Consider the following 16,304-nt stretch of genomic DNA (forward strand, 5'->3'; position numbering starts at 1 on the left):
GCATCTCCCCATATAAGTCTCACAAGGGTCTGTATGAAGACTTCCTATTTGCTTCAGATGGCCTCTCAGGCCGTGATACTCAGCAGATGGGGAATAGGAGAGGAGACCTTAGGAAGCAGAGAGAAAGACTGGGGTCCCTGCACCTGCGCTCATGACTGGTGACTCCCTACCGACATCACAGAGCAAGGCCCAGGAGGCTCCAGGCTCAGCCCTCCTGCTGCCAGAACTCCATCCACATCCTACAACTGACAATAGCATATATGTCAAGGGTATTGGTTTTGGTAACTCTAAAAGGCTATACCCCTTCACTAACAATTTCATGAATAGCTACTTTGTACCAGGCACCATGCTGTGTCTTGGAGATACAGCGATGAACAAGCCTTGTTCTTATTTATAAAAACTTTTCAAATAACACATTCTGAGTTTTCTTCCCCCAAAACAGTCAACTTGGGTTGCTTTCCACTTGTACATCAATTTAGAGTGGTAGTTGTTAATACCTGGAAAAACCAAAACAAAACAATAAAGACCTAGATACTTTACCACTCTCCTACTACTTTTTCTTTTTCTTTTCTTTTTTTTTTTTTTGAAAAGGAGTCTCGCTGTGTCATCCAGCCTGGAGTGCAGCAGTGCAGTCTCACTGCAACCTCCTCCTCCCGGGTTCAAGTGATTCTCCTGCCTCAGCTTCCCAAGTAGCTGGGACTACAGGTGTGCGCCACTACACCCAGCTAATTTTTATATTTTCAGTAGATAAGGGGTTTTGCCATGTTGGCCAGGCTGGTCTCGAACTCCTGACCTGAGGTGATCCACCTGCCTCGGCCTCCCAAAGTGCTGGGATTGCAGGTGTAAGCCACTGCACCTGGCTCACGCTCCTATTTCTAAATGAAATTAATAGGATTTCCTCTCCTTGGCAAGTAGCTGGATGCTATCCAGTGGCTGGTTCTGCTCGTTTGATGGAGGGAGATCTTTCCACCCCAGGTACTGAGGAGATGTTGGTGCCCCAAGAGATGCTGCTCCCAGGACCCCCAATCTCCAGGGCACAGCCTTTGGACAAACACACTCCAACCCACAGCCCCAGACACTGTGTACCTCCAGGGGCAATTCCGTCCTTCGAGGTGCTTTATACTTGTACATGAAATCCAGCAGGTCTTCCTCCTCCTCGTCAGAAAACGCCAATGGGTTTTGGACCTGGTGGGGCTCCCATGCCTTCACACCACCCTCATTCACATCTCCCTCAACCACTTAATGTCCATTTACAATCTACACAGAGGAGACAAAGTATAGCAAGGAGGCATCAGTGCAGGGAGCAGGGAAGGGCAAGGTTAGGCACACAGCACAGCAAACCAGGCCTGTGAGGACAGCTGAGGCCCCTGGGTCTGAGGAAGCACTGATGTTCTGGGGGCCTCCTTATAGGGGATCTGGGATTGTGAAAGTGCAGTTGTATGAATCTCCAGGCACTGTGCACAGAAACAACCACAGACTCAGAATCTAATGAATTCTGAGCAATTCAGTAGATTCACTAAGGGGGCACCACTTCCCTGGGTGAAGAAAGAAGCAGCTTTAACTGAGACACATCAATCCCTGCAGCTCAGTCCTGTGATCCCACACCAGGTGAATGCTCAGGGAAAGAAACTCCTCTAGAGAGGATGGCAGCAGTGATGTGGGGTGGGGTGGGGGAGCAATTTCTATGTTACACATCCAAGCCATGTTGACATTGTATATTATACTAGCATATTCAATTCCAAGCATTCTGTAAGAGACAGGATATAAAATGCCAGGAGGCCTTAAGGGATAACCTTAAACAAAGCTATATAGTTTTTTTGTTTGTTTGTTTGTTTTGTGAAGGCCAAGTCCTAGAGAAGCAGAGAAACCTAAGGAAGGAGAATCTGACAGAAGCCTCTGCCAAAAAAAATGATAGCAAGATTCCTGTTTCAGTCTGCCTTGAATACATCTGCAGGAAAAGCTTCAGAATTAATTCATCTCATTGAACGCACAGTATTTTTTAAATGTTAAATGCTAATACATATTCCATGTCATCTGGCTGGGCGGTTCTTAGTTGAGATGTAAAATATCTTCTGCCCCTACCCAGCTTATCTGGTATCACACACACACATTTTTCTATGCTTCATCTATTGTTTTTACCTAGAATCATAGAATGCAAGACTAAGGGGTTCTCAAGTCATCTGGTCCAATCACCGTGAGGACTCTAGATAGAAACCAGAGCTCTTCCTGAGACACCCCGCTCCTAAGAACATATTCAGCCACTGAATGTGCTCTCTCCATCAACAGTGGACTTGCTAGACTATAACACCACCAGGCGTGGAGTAAAAACAGACAACTGAACCCTAATCTCGGGCAGCTTTACCAGTTACCACTGCTGTGCTCCCCAACAGCCAGCAGGGGGCAGCACAACACCCAAAGCTGAATTTTAGGCTGGGGTGTGATTGGTTCAGACTGGGCCTTAGGAAGTATAAAGTCCTGAGATCATTGATGTTCCTTTGATTTTTTATATTATTATTATTATTATTTTATTTCTACTCTGCACTCCCCTCAGCTTATTTACTCTGGGCTTAGTTTGTCCTCTGCTCCCTTCCTCTGTCCTAATCAGCTGCTTCCTGTTGAGCACAAAGACCAGTGACTCCAGGGAGCCCTCACTGAATACTCTGACCCTCCCTGGCCTCCCCACTCTGAGACCCGACAGTGCTTGGAGGCTGTGCCACACAGCTTGTGTTGGGTGCCCTGGTCCTCATGTCAGTCTCATTGCCTCAGCCAACAGAAGGCATCCTGAGGTTGGGGGGCCATGGCTGATCCTCCCTCAGTCCCTCTGAGCACCTGACCCAGGGCTGGGCACACAGTGGCCACTCATAAACTAAACTAAATAGAATTCTGAAGTCATCTCAGAGAGCTCAGCTCTAGTCCCAAGTCAGAGCTTGACACCCCCATTAACCAAACCAGGAAATTCCTTCTGGACACAGGTACCTCCTGCCTGGCAGGAGGGAAAAAAGACCAAAAGCCCTCAGACCAAGGCAAAAACTGCAGAAGCAGCCTGGCCAGCTCCACCCCAGCAGCAAACTCCATGACATGGAAGTGGGGTGGGTACCGGTTCGAGACTGTGCCTATGCATATGCAGTACCCTCCACATCCAGGTCCAAGGCTTTCCCTGTACTGATGGATGTGGGTGTCAGAAGGTGGCCCGAAGTCACCGTGAGATCCTCAGGCATCTAACAACCCAGGCCAGTCATCCAGTCTGGATTCACTGAGGTGGAGCAATGAACTCACACATTACCAAAATCACCATCACTATAATCTCAGTAATAAAACCGAAATGGCTTTGTGCATGTTCTCCACTGCAAGGATTGCAGGGTAGAAAAGAAATGACCCTCCAGCCCAGTAGGAGTGATGGTTCAAGGACAACCCAGATATCCAAGCAGGAATAGAAACAAGTGCTCAGCTCAACAGAGGCTGGGAGCAAAAGAGGCCAGTGTGGGCAGTGAGGGAGCCAGAAGTAGCCTCAGGAAGAAGCTACGGAGAGAACCTCCTAAGAAGAGAAGCCCTCTCCTAGTCACTGTGTCCGCTGAGCATTTCTGCCAAGAGTGTTGTCTATAATATTTGCCTTACTCTCAGAACCAGTGAGAATAAACATTCTAAATAAGACAAGCTTCCACACCTCTGGCTGGCTGTTGCACAGTGGACTGAATCTCTTAATAATTGTATTTCCCTCTTTGCAGTGGTTTCAAGGAAGTCAGATGCCTCGACAGTCTACACCTTGATGGCATGCATTTAAAATGTCCTTCTCCCCACTGATTCCATCTTACTTGCCCATTCCCTTTTCCCCATGCTTCAATTTTCTTACTTTGATTTGCTACTTTAGATATATTTCCACAAGTAGACCTAACTCCTTTTTATATCAGGAAGGAGTATACATGGAGAAATGAACCTCACAGAACACAGTCCCAAAAGAGGGGCACCAGGAGGAGCATGAGAGTGAGTGGCTGGGTAGAAAATCCCATGCTCTGCCTTCTCCGTGTTCTTGTCCCTGAAGATCTAAAGATTGGTGACCCAACAGGTCCTTACCCCTGGCAACAGGCCTGAAAGAGTATTGCTATCCATATCTTAGTACTCTAATTGGCTCCCAGAGACAACGTGTATGGGAGGAGGGTCTCCCGCCCAAGGTCATGGCCATAACAACTTGCAAACCTCAGGTGATGGTGGCCACGGCCTTGAGCCTGCAGAGCTGCCACTATGATGCCCAAAGCTGGGTTGCTTCTAGGAAAGGGCAGGGTCTCTGCTGTCTACCACAGCAGGGGAATGGGTGTGTGGCCTTGGCTGATGTTTCTGTACTAGCAAATGTGTCAGCAGGGCTACAGCAGCCAGGGCTGCAGGCTCCACCTCTTCTCTCTGTGGGGAAGGGAGGGAGGGAGAAACTGGCAGAGCCTCTCAGCCCTTTAAAGGCCTGTGTAGCCTGCCCTGGGCCCAGGGCTGCCCCACCCCTGCAGTGCAGCAGAACCTCCCCCAGGTTAGCAAAAACATCCCACACAGCACACAGTAGCGGGAGTATTAATGGAAGGCAGCAAATGTCTGCAGAAGAGCACGCCTGTCTGGAACACTTACATCCACGTCCCCAACAGCACCGAGGAGAGAGAAAAGAACATTCTGTTAGAGAAGGGTCTTTGGCACCGAAACTCACACATGTGTGCACCATGCACACATCCCCATCCACACAGACACACTCACATGCACACACGTAGACACACACATGCTCACTCACTTCCCATGCTCTAAACCTCAGGCAGCTCCTCCTGCTATAATCGGAAGGACACTGCCTAGAGGCCACACTCAAAATGCAATTCTCTCTCTCTGAGAGGACAAAAACGATGACTGCTTTTAAAAATTATGTCCTACACGCTTGATTTTAAAAGGGGGAGAGGGACACCTCTATGACTAACCACACAGGCAGTAATCCAGAGTTCAGTTCTATATTACATAGAGGTAGGCAGAGAAAAAAAGAGATAATAATAGACACACAGAAAGAGACAAAGACATGCAGAAAACAATAGGGAATCGGTTGACAAATGGGGCAGGAACAGAGGAAAGATGGGAAGAGAATGTTCTGGCATCTGAGATGTGCAGCTTAGAATAGAGGCTGCTGCCCTCTGGGGCCTCCAAGCTCTGTCACTGCCCTAAAAGGCACTTAGCAGCCTCCGAAATGCCTCCTTTCCCTACCCCCATCATGAATTAAGACCTGAATTTACAACTCCTAGAAAATGTTCCTGTCTGCTGAGGGATCCTGGGGCTTTACATGGCCCCAGAGGTAATTTGAATCTTCCCAGGCTTTGGCCTGAGTGAGCACCTCCTGTGACAACACTTCAGGGGACCAGGAGGAAAGGGTCCCTGACACCTGTGAAATCCTCTTACTGCTTAAGAGTCAGCCTATAGCCCCAGGTGCAAGAAAGACCTCCGCCAACACCGTCTGCAACCACTGCATAACCCAGTAGAGACTGTCAGAGCTGGGAGGACCAAGGGACACCTTATGGAGGGGGAGACTGAGGCCTGCAGAGTGGAGGGGCTTTCCCAAGGCCTCAGAGGGAATGGTGTAGGCCAATCATTAAAGGGTTCCTTGCATGAAGACCTGAGAGCCAGGGCACAGGTGTTAAGAGGCCCTTGGAGAGGCAGAGGCCCGAGAAAGGAAGGGCTAGGGCAACGGCTTCCAGGTCTTGAGGCCACCACCAGGCCTCACCTGCTTCCCACTGTCCAGCAACCCCCATCCCAGCAGCTCCCAGCCTGCTCAGGGATGAGGAACCAGAACTTGGACACTGAATCCTGGACACACTCTTATGCACATGCAGCCTTCCAGAACTATTCAATTCCTACAATCAACCACAGCTCTATTGAAATGCACTAGAAACACTGTGTCTGATCATGAAACCACCAGGTGTCATGGCAGGGAAGGGCTTCTGAGAGCAGCACAGAGCAGTGTCAGGGGAAGAATGGAGGAGAGGGCAGCCACTCCCCGACCCCCAAGTGCCAGTCTCCCAGAATTAGAGGCTTTTGGAATGGCTCACAGAATTTGCAGACTCAAAACTACAGTGTGAATAGACAGAAATCTCTGCAATTGCCTGGAGCCACTGGCACCGCAGGGTCGTTTCCCATGAACTAGTGTGTCCACCAGGCCAGCGTCTAGTGCCCAGTGCTGGAAACAGCTGAACGCAGCCCCTTCATTTCCAACTTGGACCAGGAGGCCCCACAGGGACACAGGGTTAGAGTCAGAGATGGGCTGGGACGCTTGTCTCCACCTGCAGCCCTGTTCAGACTCCTCTGTCAGTTCAGTTTGGCCTTATGGCCTCCAGAATCCCCAGCTTTTTTTTTTTTTTTAGATGGACTTTTGCTCTTGTTGCCCAGGCTGGAGTGCAATGGCATGATATCGGCTCATCACAACCTCCGCCTCCCAGGTTCAAGCGATTGTCCTGCCTCAGCCTCCCGAGTAGCTGGGATTACAGGCAAGTGCCACCTCAACCTGGCTAATTTTATATTTTTAGTAGAGACGGGGTTTCTCCATGTTGGTCAGGCTGGTCTCGAACTCCCGACCTCAGGTGATCTGCCTGCCTCGGTCTCCCAAAGTGCTGGGATTACAGGCGTGAGCCACTGCGCCCGTCCTAATCCCCAGCTCTTCTATAAAGGACTTAAAAAGCTGAGCACTGAGAGCCTTAAAAATAAAGCAATGCAGGGAAAACAGGACACATCACATAATGCAGTTTCCTGTCTTGCTCACTGCTGATGTGGGAGGGGCATGTCATGCCTCCGCAGCACCAGGGCTGGAGCAAAAGCTATATTAGGCACCTTGCGTGCCTTCCTTCCTCCCCTGACACCAGCCAGCAGGCTGCAGGCCAGGCACGGCCCCTCTTGCCTTCCGAGCCTAAGGCAGCTTCTCCATGTGGAGCCAGGCAGCGTGAAAGGGGCACTGGATTAGTCCAGGACCCTCATTAGTCCCTAATGTGTCTACTTAAGGTAAGGTAACTGGAGAAGCAGGTCATGGCAACCACCAGGTGGCTGTGGCTCCAACGAGCCATCACTCACACACTGGGAGGGCAGCAACAGGAGTCTCTGTCCAGAACTGGGAGACCTCCACTCTCCCTGGGGTCTCCTGGCTGCTCCAGGCTATCACCACCACCACCACCACCACCATCACCATCACCATCACCATCACCATCACTACCACCACCACCACCATCACCATCACCACCACCACCACCATCACCACCACCACCACCACCACCACCATCACTACCACCACCACCACCACCATCACCATCACTACCACCACCACCACCATCACTACCACCATCACCACCATCACCACCACCACCACCATCACTACCACCACCACCACCACCATCACTACCACCACCACCATCACTACCACCACCACCACCACCATCACCATCACTACCACCACCACCACCATCACTACCACCATCACCACCATCACCACCACCACCACCATCACTACCACCACCACCACCACCATCACTACCACCACCACCATCACCATCACCACCACCACCATCACTACCACCACCACCATCACTACCACCACCACCATCACTACCACCACCATCACTACCACCACCACCACCACCATCACTACCACCACCACCACTACCACCACCATCACCATCACCACCACCACCACCATCACTACCACCACCACCATCACTACCACCACCATCACTACCACCACCACCACCATCACTACCACCACCACCATCACTACCACCATCACCACCATCACCATCACTACCACCACCACCACCATCACTACCACCACCATCACTACCACCACCACCACCATCACTACCACCACCATCACTACCACTACCACCACCACCATCACTACCACCACCATCACTACCACCACCACCACCATCACTACCACCACCATCACTACCACTACCACCACCACCACCACCATCACCACCACCACCACCATCATCATCATCATCATCATCAACTTTCCCAGGATTATTATGGCCCTTTCACAGCCACTTTCACAACAGCACAGTGAGGCTGGGAAGCAGGGATCTCATCTCCGTTTTAAGAGGAGGAACTGAAGCTCACAGCAGTTAGGTGATTCACGCAAAGTTGCACAGCTAGTAAGTGGCAAAGCAGGACCAGGGCTCCCTTGGCTGCCCCAGGACCAGAAACCCCTGGAACTTCAGGACTTCATCATTTCAGAGGACCTTAGTCCTCTGAAGTTCCCGCGTCCTTACCTGGAGCACAAGGAAGTATGACCCTGTTGTGGCTTTTTTTTTTTTTTTTTTGAGACAGGGTCTTGCTCTGTCACCCAGCTTGAGTGCAATGGCACAATCATGGCTCACTGCAACCTTGACTTCCCAGGCTCAAGCAATTCTCCTGCCTCAGCCTCTCAAGTAGTTGGGACTACAGGTGCACACCACCACACCTGGCTTTTTTTTTTTTTTAATTGTAAAGATTAATTCTTGCTATGTTGCCCAGGTTGGTCTCGAACTCCTGGGCTCAAGAAATCCTCCCACTTCTGGGCCGGGCGCGGTGGCTCACGCTTGTAATCCCAGCACTTTGGGAGGCCGAGGCGGGCGGATCACGAGGTCAGGAGATCGAGACCACGGTGAAACCCCGTCTCTACTAAAAATACAAAAAATTAGCCGGGCGTGGTGGCGGGCGCCTGTAGTCCCAGCTACTCGGAGAGGCTGAGGCAGGAGAATGGCATGAACCCGGGAGGCGGAGTTTGCAGTGAGCCGAGATCGTGCCACTGCACTCCAGCCTGGGTGACAGAGCAAGACTCCATCTCAAAAAAAAAAAAAAAAAAAAAAGAAATCCTCCCACTTCTGCCTCCCAAAGTTCTGGGATTACAGGCATGAGCCATCGTGCCCAGTGACCCTGTGGTGGTTTTAAGATATCTCCACACATTCTTTGATGCTCCTCCCTTCAAGAGGTGGAGATTAATTCTCCCCCCCTTGAATGTGGGCTGGGCTTAATGACCTGCTTCCAACAAATAGAATAAGGCAGAAGTGATGAGTGTGACTTCAAAACCTAGGACAGAAAAGGTACCCTGGCTTCCTGCCTGCCCTCTCTCTCTTGAAAGGCTCACTCTAGGCCAGGCCACCTGCCATGTTGTAAGGACTCTTAAGCAGCCTTGGAGAGGCCCATGAGGTAAGGAGCTTCCAGCCAACAGCCATAAGAGCACCATCTTGAAAGTGGACCCTCCAGTTTCGTCAAGCCCTCTGATAGCCCAGGCGGACATCTTGACTGCAGCCTCTTGAGAGACCCTGAGCTAGAACCACCCAGTTAAGCTGCTCCCAGGTTTCTAGCCCACAGGAACTGTAAGCTACTGTGTTTGCTGTTATAAAGGGTTAACCTCCTGACCCCTCCCTATGACCATGCAGCTGAAAGGGAGCCCCAGGGTCAGGTGCCCGCTCCTGCTTAGAAGCTCTTCCCGAGTGAGAGTGCAGCACGCTGCAGAGAGGCTGGCTGCTTACTCACCTTTCCAGGTCCTGCAGGTGGAGCAGCAGGTACACACTGTGGGAATGGGGTGGGGGCACCATCAGTGACATCCCCCACTGGACAGGAACCAGCCCCAGGCAAACAGGGAGGCCCCAGAGAGGTGTGGGGATCCCAGTGTGTACAATATAGGGATCCCAGGAAGGTGGGTCTCTGCAGAGACACCAAAGTGGGGAAAGAGTCATCTCAGATTCAGTTTCCGCTCAGGTACAGATGATACCCTCACCTGGCACACAAAGTCAGTCCTTGCACCCTGCAGCCCTAGGGAAGGCAGGAGACAGAGTCAAAGTTCCCTCTGGGAAATAACTCCAAGCACCCCTGACCAGAGCCTCCTCCTCTCTTTGCTTTCCAGTTCAGAATGTCCTCCAGGAAACCTCCTCAGACTTACCTCTGAACCCCAAAGTGCTTCGTATCTGGGCATTTGCAAAGGCCTAACTGGCTGCTGTCTTGTACACGCCATTGGTCTTGGTGCACATCTGGGCCTTGGCATAGAGTAGGTGCCCACTAAATACATGCTCACTGAGTGACTCCAAGTCCATGGAAGGCCAGGATCATTCTTTCAACATTTCCTGTACACTTCCTGGTGTCCAGTGCTAGGCATTCAGCATATGGTATCTGACTACACACCTCCCAGCTCATTCTGCAGGGAGGGCCATGTCAGTCCCTGCCTGCCCTGACCCTTTAAGCAAAGAGGAAAACTCCAGGCAAGAGAGAGGGTCAGGCCAAGTACACTGCCCAGCCCCATTCTGGGTGCTGAAAGCAGCAGGAAAGAACTCTCCTTCCCCTTCTCCAACGCCTAGACCCTGTGTCCTCAGCGCACATGCAGAGGTCTCTGTGTGCCAGGCATGTGGTGGGTATGTTGGGTAGGCATTTACAGAGGGTAGCACAGAACCCTTGTCTGCCTGCCAGGAGCTTGCAGCGGTGAGTGACCGTGCAGGGACAGTCTTTGTGCCCCTTCCTCCCTTCCTCGTTTGTGTGCATCTTCCTTCCTTTTCTCAAGATGCAGGAGGTCGCATGGATGTCCCTTCTTGGCTCACAGCAAATGGTCCACACTGGTTCATGGGATCCCCCTCACTTTTTTGTTTTTTTTTTTTTAATGAGACAGAGTTTCGCTCTTGTTGCCCAGGCTGGAGTGCAATGGCGTGATCTCAGCTCACCGCAACCTCTGCCTCCCGTGTTCAAGCAATTCTCCAGCCTCAGCCTCCCGAGTAGCTGGGATTACAGGCACCCGCCTTCACACCCGGCTAATTTTGTATTTTTAGTAGAGACGGGGTTTCTCTATGTTGGTCAGGCTGGTCTCAAACTCTCTACCTCAGGTGATCCACCCGCCTTGGCCTCCCAAAGTGCTGGGATTACAGGTGTGAGCCACCACGCCTGGCAACCCTTTTTATGTGCCTTTACATGGCTTTTATTCCCACACCCCACTCACATTCTCCTTCCTCCTCAAGGAGTGTCACTTTTAATATTTTAATGTGCAACTTTTTGTTTGAACATGTTCTTCATATAAACTCCGTATTGTTACTTTGCATGATAGGCATATATTTTTTACATAAATTGTTAGATAAAATCTCATTCTGTTTTGCACTTTTCTTCACCTGGCATCATGCTTTCAAGTTCCATTGTGTGCACATTTAATCTGTTGCTTCCAGCGGCTGCAGAGAATTCCACAAGGTGCAGCTCCCACCTCTCTCCACGTTGTCTTCAACTCCTGCCACCTGTCCAGGGTTTGCAAATTCTCTGGTTTTCTCTCCTCACAACCCTAAGACATAGGCTGAATAGGGACTATTGGGCCTTTTTTACAAAGAAAGCCTAAGGGAATCAGGTCTGTCCTCTGTGCCAAGGTCAAATCTATGGTAGCGACTGCCTGGGTTGTTCTGAGAGAAGTTCTGAGGCTGAATTGAGGCTCAGGAGGAACAAGCATGCCTTGCTGTGCTGCATCTGCTGTGTCTGCACAAGCCCAGCATCACCCAGCCAGGTTGAAGTCTAGCCTCTTCCCCTCTTCTGGGGCCCTTTCTGCTACCTGATCTGGCCTGGCATCTGAGGCCCACACTGGGGGCGGAGCTGGGAAGAGTACACCAGCCTGGTATAAATTGGCTTCCTTCCCCAGACTTCCTCCCAGGCATGTTGACCTTACTTCAGGGTATGATAGCCCAAGAGCCTCTGACCCAGGAAATTCTGCCCCATATCCAGGCCCCAGGCCATCTTTCACCTGTCTTCCTTTTTTTTTTTTTTTAAGACCGAGTTTCACTCTTGTTACCCAGACTGGAATGCAATGGTGCGATCTCATCTCACTGCAACCTCCACCTCCCGGATTCAAGCAATTCTCCTGCCTCAGCTACTCCATGAGTAGCTGGGATTACAGGCACGCGCCACCACGCCCAGCTAATTTTGTATTTTTAGTAGAGACGGGGTTTCTCCATGTTGGTCAGGCTGGTCTTGAACTCCCGACCTCCGGTGATCCACCCTCCTCAGCCTCCCAAAGTGCTGGGATTACAGGCGTGAACCACTGCACCCGGCTCCTGTCTTCCTTTTTGAGATGGCTTTTATTTTAGGCTCCAGAACAGCTGGAAAGAGCACCACACTGTCCCTGGCCTCCCTGCTGGGTTACACCTTTCCTCTTTGCCCCCTGTGGTCATAGGTGCTGAGGCCGAGGGGGCCAGCAGTGAGGAGGGCTGGGGCATGATGCAGCACAGCTGGTCCTCTCAGCCTGGGACAGCCAGAACACTCCCCACTGCCTCCCTGGGGCATGGCAGGGGACGTCATCACCTCTGCTCATGGAGAGTGGCAGAGCCAGTGCCAAAGCAAATCATCCCAGACGCTTTTCTACCTGGTGCTGGGCTGGGAAGATGCTCTAGGCCCAGAAGACACTGCCATCTCCCTGCAGACCCTGCCAGCTTCTTGCATTCCCAGGTCTGAGGCTGCCCTGAATAATTCACCAGGGGAGGTCTAGGCAGTAGGCCTGGATTCTGGGCCTGGGGGCCTCAGCCCAGTGCACAACCTATCTGAGCCTGCTTCCTCCACTGGGCTCACCTCTAAAATGGCAACACAGACTCTTAGAGGCAAAGGGACGCCAGGGCCACCTAGGCCTGCTTCCTAGCCAAAGCAGGAATCCCTCCCTCGAACCTGACCATCCAGCTTTGGCTTGTGTCCTTCCAATGTCAGGGATCTCACTACCTCCCAAGATGGCCCATTTTGCTCCTGGACACTTTCAGCATGACAATGTGCCTTCTCAGGAGAGACAAATTACAAAAAGAACAATGATAACAGCTACTATGTACTGGTGCCAGGCATGACCATAAGCACTTTTACATGGCTTGTTTCATTTGAAGCCTCACAACAACTCTACAAAGGGGTGTCATTCCTTGTGTAGATAAGAAATCTAGGGTGCAGAGAGAGTAAACAGCTTGCCTGGGTCATGCAGCAAGCAAGTGGCTACCCCCTTCGAACTTCACCCCATTGGTTCTTGCTCTCTGCTCTCTGGGTTTCACGGAATTGAGGCCCCTTTTCCATCTAAGGGGCAGCTTTCATCTGAGGCTTGGTAGACGATGAGCTGATGCAGTGTGGAGATGAGACCTAACTCCGTTCTGTATCCCTATTTCTGGGGCAGTGTCCGGCAGATCAGAAGCTGTAGATGCTTGACAAAGCCTGGATGGTTGATGAGTGAGTGACCAAGGGCACTGGCCCCGGAGTCAGGAGGCCACGCTCTACTGAAGCCCAGCATGGGTGACCCTGCACAGTCCCCTTCTCTGGACCTCTGTCTCTTCACCAGTAAAATCACTGGGTTTGACTGAAAGATCCCTGAGGTCATTTCCTGTCTGGCCTTTTAGGATTCCATTCCTGGGGGGGGGGGGTCCTTCAGGGGGTAACCCCTCCCTGAAGTGGCCGTCACCCCCACAGCCGAGCCTCCACCTTCCCAACCCTGCCCTGCTTCCAGCAGTGACAGGGTTAAAACATCTCCCAACAGAAAAGCCAAAGTCTTAAAACCTGCGAAGGGCCAAGGGCACACTGCCGAGAGGGAGGAGATGGACGGAGCCCCGAGCTGCACTTGCCTCTGAGCATGAGTTGCCATTCCCAGGCAGCAGCAGGCCTCATGCCTTCCTGTCGATGGCTAAGACCCCCGAGCATCAGATGGGGTCTGTCAGGACGTGGGGCTTATGGCCAAGGTGTCCCCTGCAGGCTGCACCTTACAGCACATGGTCACAAGTGGCCAGACATCTCCGTTTGTAGATTTAAGGGCCAGGCAGCCACCAGACATATGTTGTGGACATAGATTCCCACCCCTCTCACCACAGGGAGGCAGAAGTGGTGATCCAGAACCGTCCCCCATACCCCACCATCAGTCCTGGGCAGCTGCTGTGCTCAGCCCCTGAGAGCCAAGGCCCCTGGCATCCTCCCAAGGAGCAGCCTGGGAAACTGTGTGCCCCTAGCCCGTGCCCCCACCCTCCATGAGCTTGAAACCTTTGCTGGTGGATCCAATGCCAGGGGGGTCCAAACGTGGCTGCATCTCAATGAAATCACACTTCTGGGTCTCACCCCAGACCTACTGAAGCCTCTGCCGATGGGCCCAGGACTTTGCATGTTTAACGAGGTCCCCAGGTCAGTCCCAATACCGGCAATCCCACGACGGGCATGTGACACCAGAGTCAGACATTGGAGGCAGAGGTGTGGTTACTGTAAGGTCCCAGTCACCATAGGAAGGAGAACTCAGAGCTAGCACAGCCCTTGGTATGCAGAGGCTGGGGATGGTGTGAGGTACATGAGAGGTCAGAGATGAGAAGGAGACAGCAGAGTGAGAGAGAGGACAGGCAATATTCAGGCAGGGAAGAGGGCCGGGAGAGCAGTAAGCCCCGGGTGAGAAGACAACGTTCAGGTGTCAACAAGTACGCCTCCCTGGAGTCTGAGAAGATAACACAGAAGGCTCCCGGGGCCCAGGTCCAGTTGTGCCTGCTGCCTCCAGGCTTTGCCTGGACACTAGCGCCCAACTACCCCCAATTCCCCAGACAATCACATGGAGGAAGGGGGACCCTTTGGTGCAGGTGATCTAGCCCTGTCCCTGATCAGAGTCACCAGGCCAGTTTCCTGGCATGGCCTGAAGGTTGCTCCGCCCCTTGGCTGACCTGGCATGATCTGATAGACACCTCTGTTGGTGGCATGTCCGTGGGGCCAGGGCCAGGCTGCATGCCACGCTGCGGACTGGGCCTCTCTCAATGAAAGCAAGGCCCAAGGAATGCGAAAAGAGGGGAAGTAAAGTGACACTTACCTGAGCTGCTAGCACTCTCAGAAGCACTCCTGGACATCTTGGGCTGGCCGTGTTTGCTGCTGGCCCGCCCAGACCCCGGTGGTGGGGGGCCCGAGGGAGTAGGGGCGCCGTCTCCCCTGATGGTGGTGAGGTCCTGCATGCTGAAGCTCCGCAGTCTCTCCGATAAGGCACCCTGTCCCTGGATACAACACAGGAGGGGCACACATCAGAGGTCCTGCTCCACAGGTCAGACTTGACAAAGGCCAAGAGGGAGCTCTGATGGTCGCAAGATGGAAGTCAAGACCTGGATCAACTCTGAGGCGCAGGTGCCCAGACATAGCTGCTGGAAACACAGAGAGGGTCAAATCCCGGAATTTTCCAGGGCCTCTTCTGGGGCTCAGCAATTGCTCCTTTGGCTCCAGGCTCCCTCCCTACCCTCAGACACCACTACGATGATACAATGATGATCCGGAGCCTCAGACAGACCCAGGGCCAAGGGCATGACTACTGCCTGCAGCTCCTACTCCCTCCAGGCCACCTGCTGCTTCTCTTGCTTTGCATAAATAAAAATCCACATGTATCTATGTTTTTCTCAGTACATGAGAATCTGGTCAGGCAATCAAAACCTAATATTCTATGTGCTTAGTTCTTATTATTTTCAAAGGACACAAAATACAGACAATATTTTTCTAAATATTTGACAACAGAAATTTCTTTTATTTGTATAGCATATTACTGTCTACGAGGCACGTTTACTTCTGCTGGTGCATTGCAGCTTCATAAAATACCCAAATGGTAATGAATCAGGAAGGAAAAAAATGACTTAAAAAAACCCTGCTGACTGTAACCATTTCATATTCTGAGAGAGACAGAGAATTAATCTCGGAGGGGGATTGTTCTTTGGTTTGGAAAGCAAGATCAATGCATTTTACTTATGAAAGAGCAGCTCCTCACTGTCTGGATGAGAGAATGTGTCAGAGTGAAAACGATCACAGTGAAGGCTCAGGGATGGTGGCATTGCTTTAAGTGTGCCTCAGGGGCTGCAGAGAGAGGCTACGGAAACCTGAGAGTGGGAGGAGACTGGGGAAATTGAGAATCGGCTAGGATTTGGAGCAAGAAATGACAGGCAAGTAACTACCAGGCAAATGAATGAACTCAGACATCTTCAGAAAGAAGAAAGCCTGGAGGGTGTGCAGGCTTCCCTCGGGTGCATGGCACTGCAGTGGCATGGGAGAGGTATTCTATGCCACTTGGATAATGAAGGAAAGAGTGGTCCCAGAGATCTGGGGGACTTGGGGACAATACTGCACAACAGACATAACAGAACCAACAAATCAGCACATTCACGCTGCTGACAAGAGGGCTGCTGGTGGGATTGATGAAACAAGCAAGGGCCAAAACAGTTGAGTAAGAGGTTTTCAGGGGTGAGAGAAGGGTTTGGAAGATTTTTTCGTTTTACTTACTATAAAAAATAATGAAAACGAACCAATAAAGCACAGCAATTCGCTGAAGTGAAAAATCCAGATAGGATCAA

The 16,304-nt window shown here is 51.6% G+C and overlaps 1 protein-coding gene across 4 annotated transcripts in view; it reads right to left on the reverse strand.

Moving 5' to 3' along the window:
- REEP1 (receptor accessory protein 1) overlaps positions 1-16,304 on the reverse strand; it is a 123,930-nt gene that overhangs the window by 4,872 nt on the left and 102,754 nt on the right. For 2 of the 4 annotated variants that reach the window (XM_055243963.2, XM_055243966.2), the window contains one exon: positions 14,792-14,969. In XM_055243963.2, the coding sequence (XP_055099938.1) occupies positions 14,792-14,969 (178 nt within the window). Of the gene's footprint in view, positions 1-1,086; positions 1,239-9,513; positions 9,550-14,791; positions 14,970-16,304 lie in introns of all 4 variants that reach the window. The other 2 variants (XM_055243961.2, XM_055243962.2) reach the window with 2 other exon arrangements.

This window comes from Symphalangus syndactylus, chromosome 14 (assembly GCF_028878055.3).
Source record: "Symphalangus syndactylus isolate Jambi chromosome 14, NHGRI_mSymSyn1-v2.1_pri, whole genome shotgun sequence".
In the NCBI taxonomy this organism is placed as follows: domain Eukaryota; kingdom Metazoa; phylum Chordata; class Mammalia; order Primates; family Hylobatidae; genus Symphalangus; species Symphalangus syndactylus.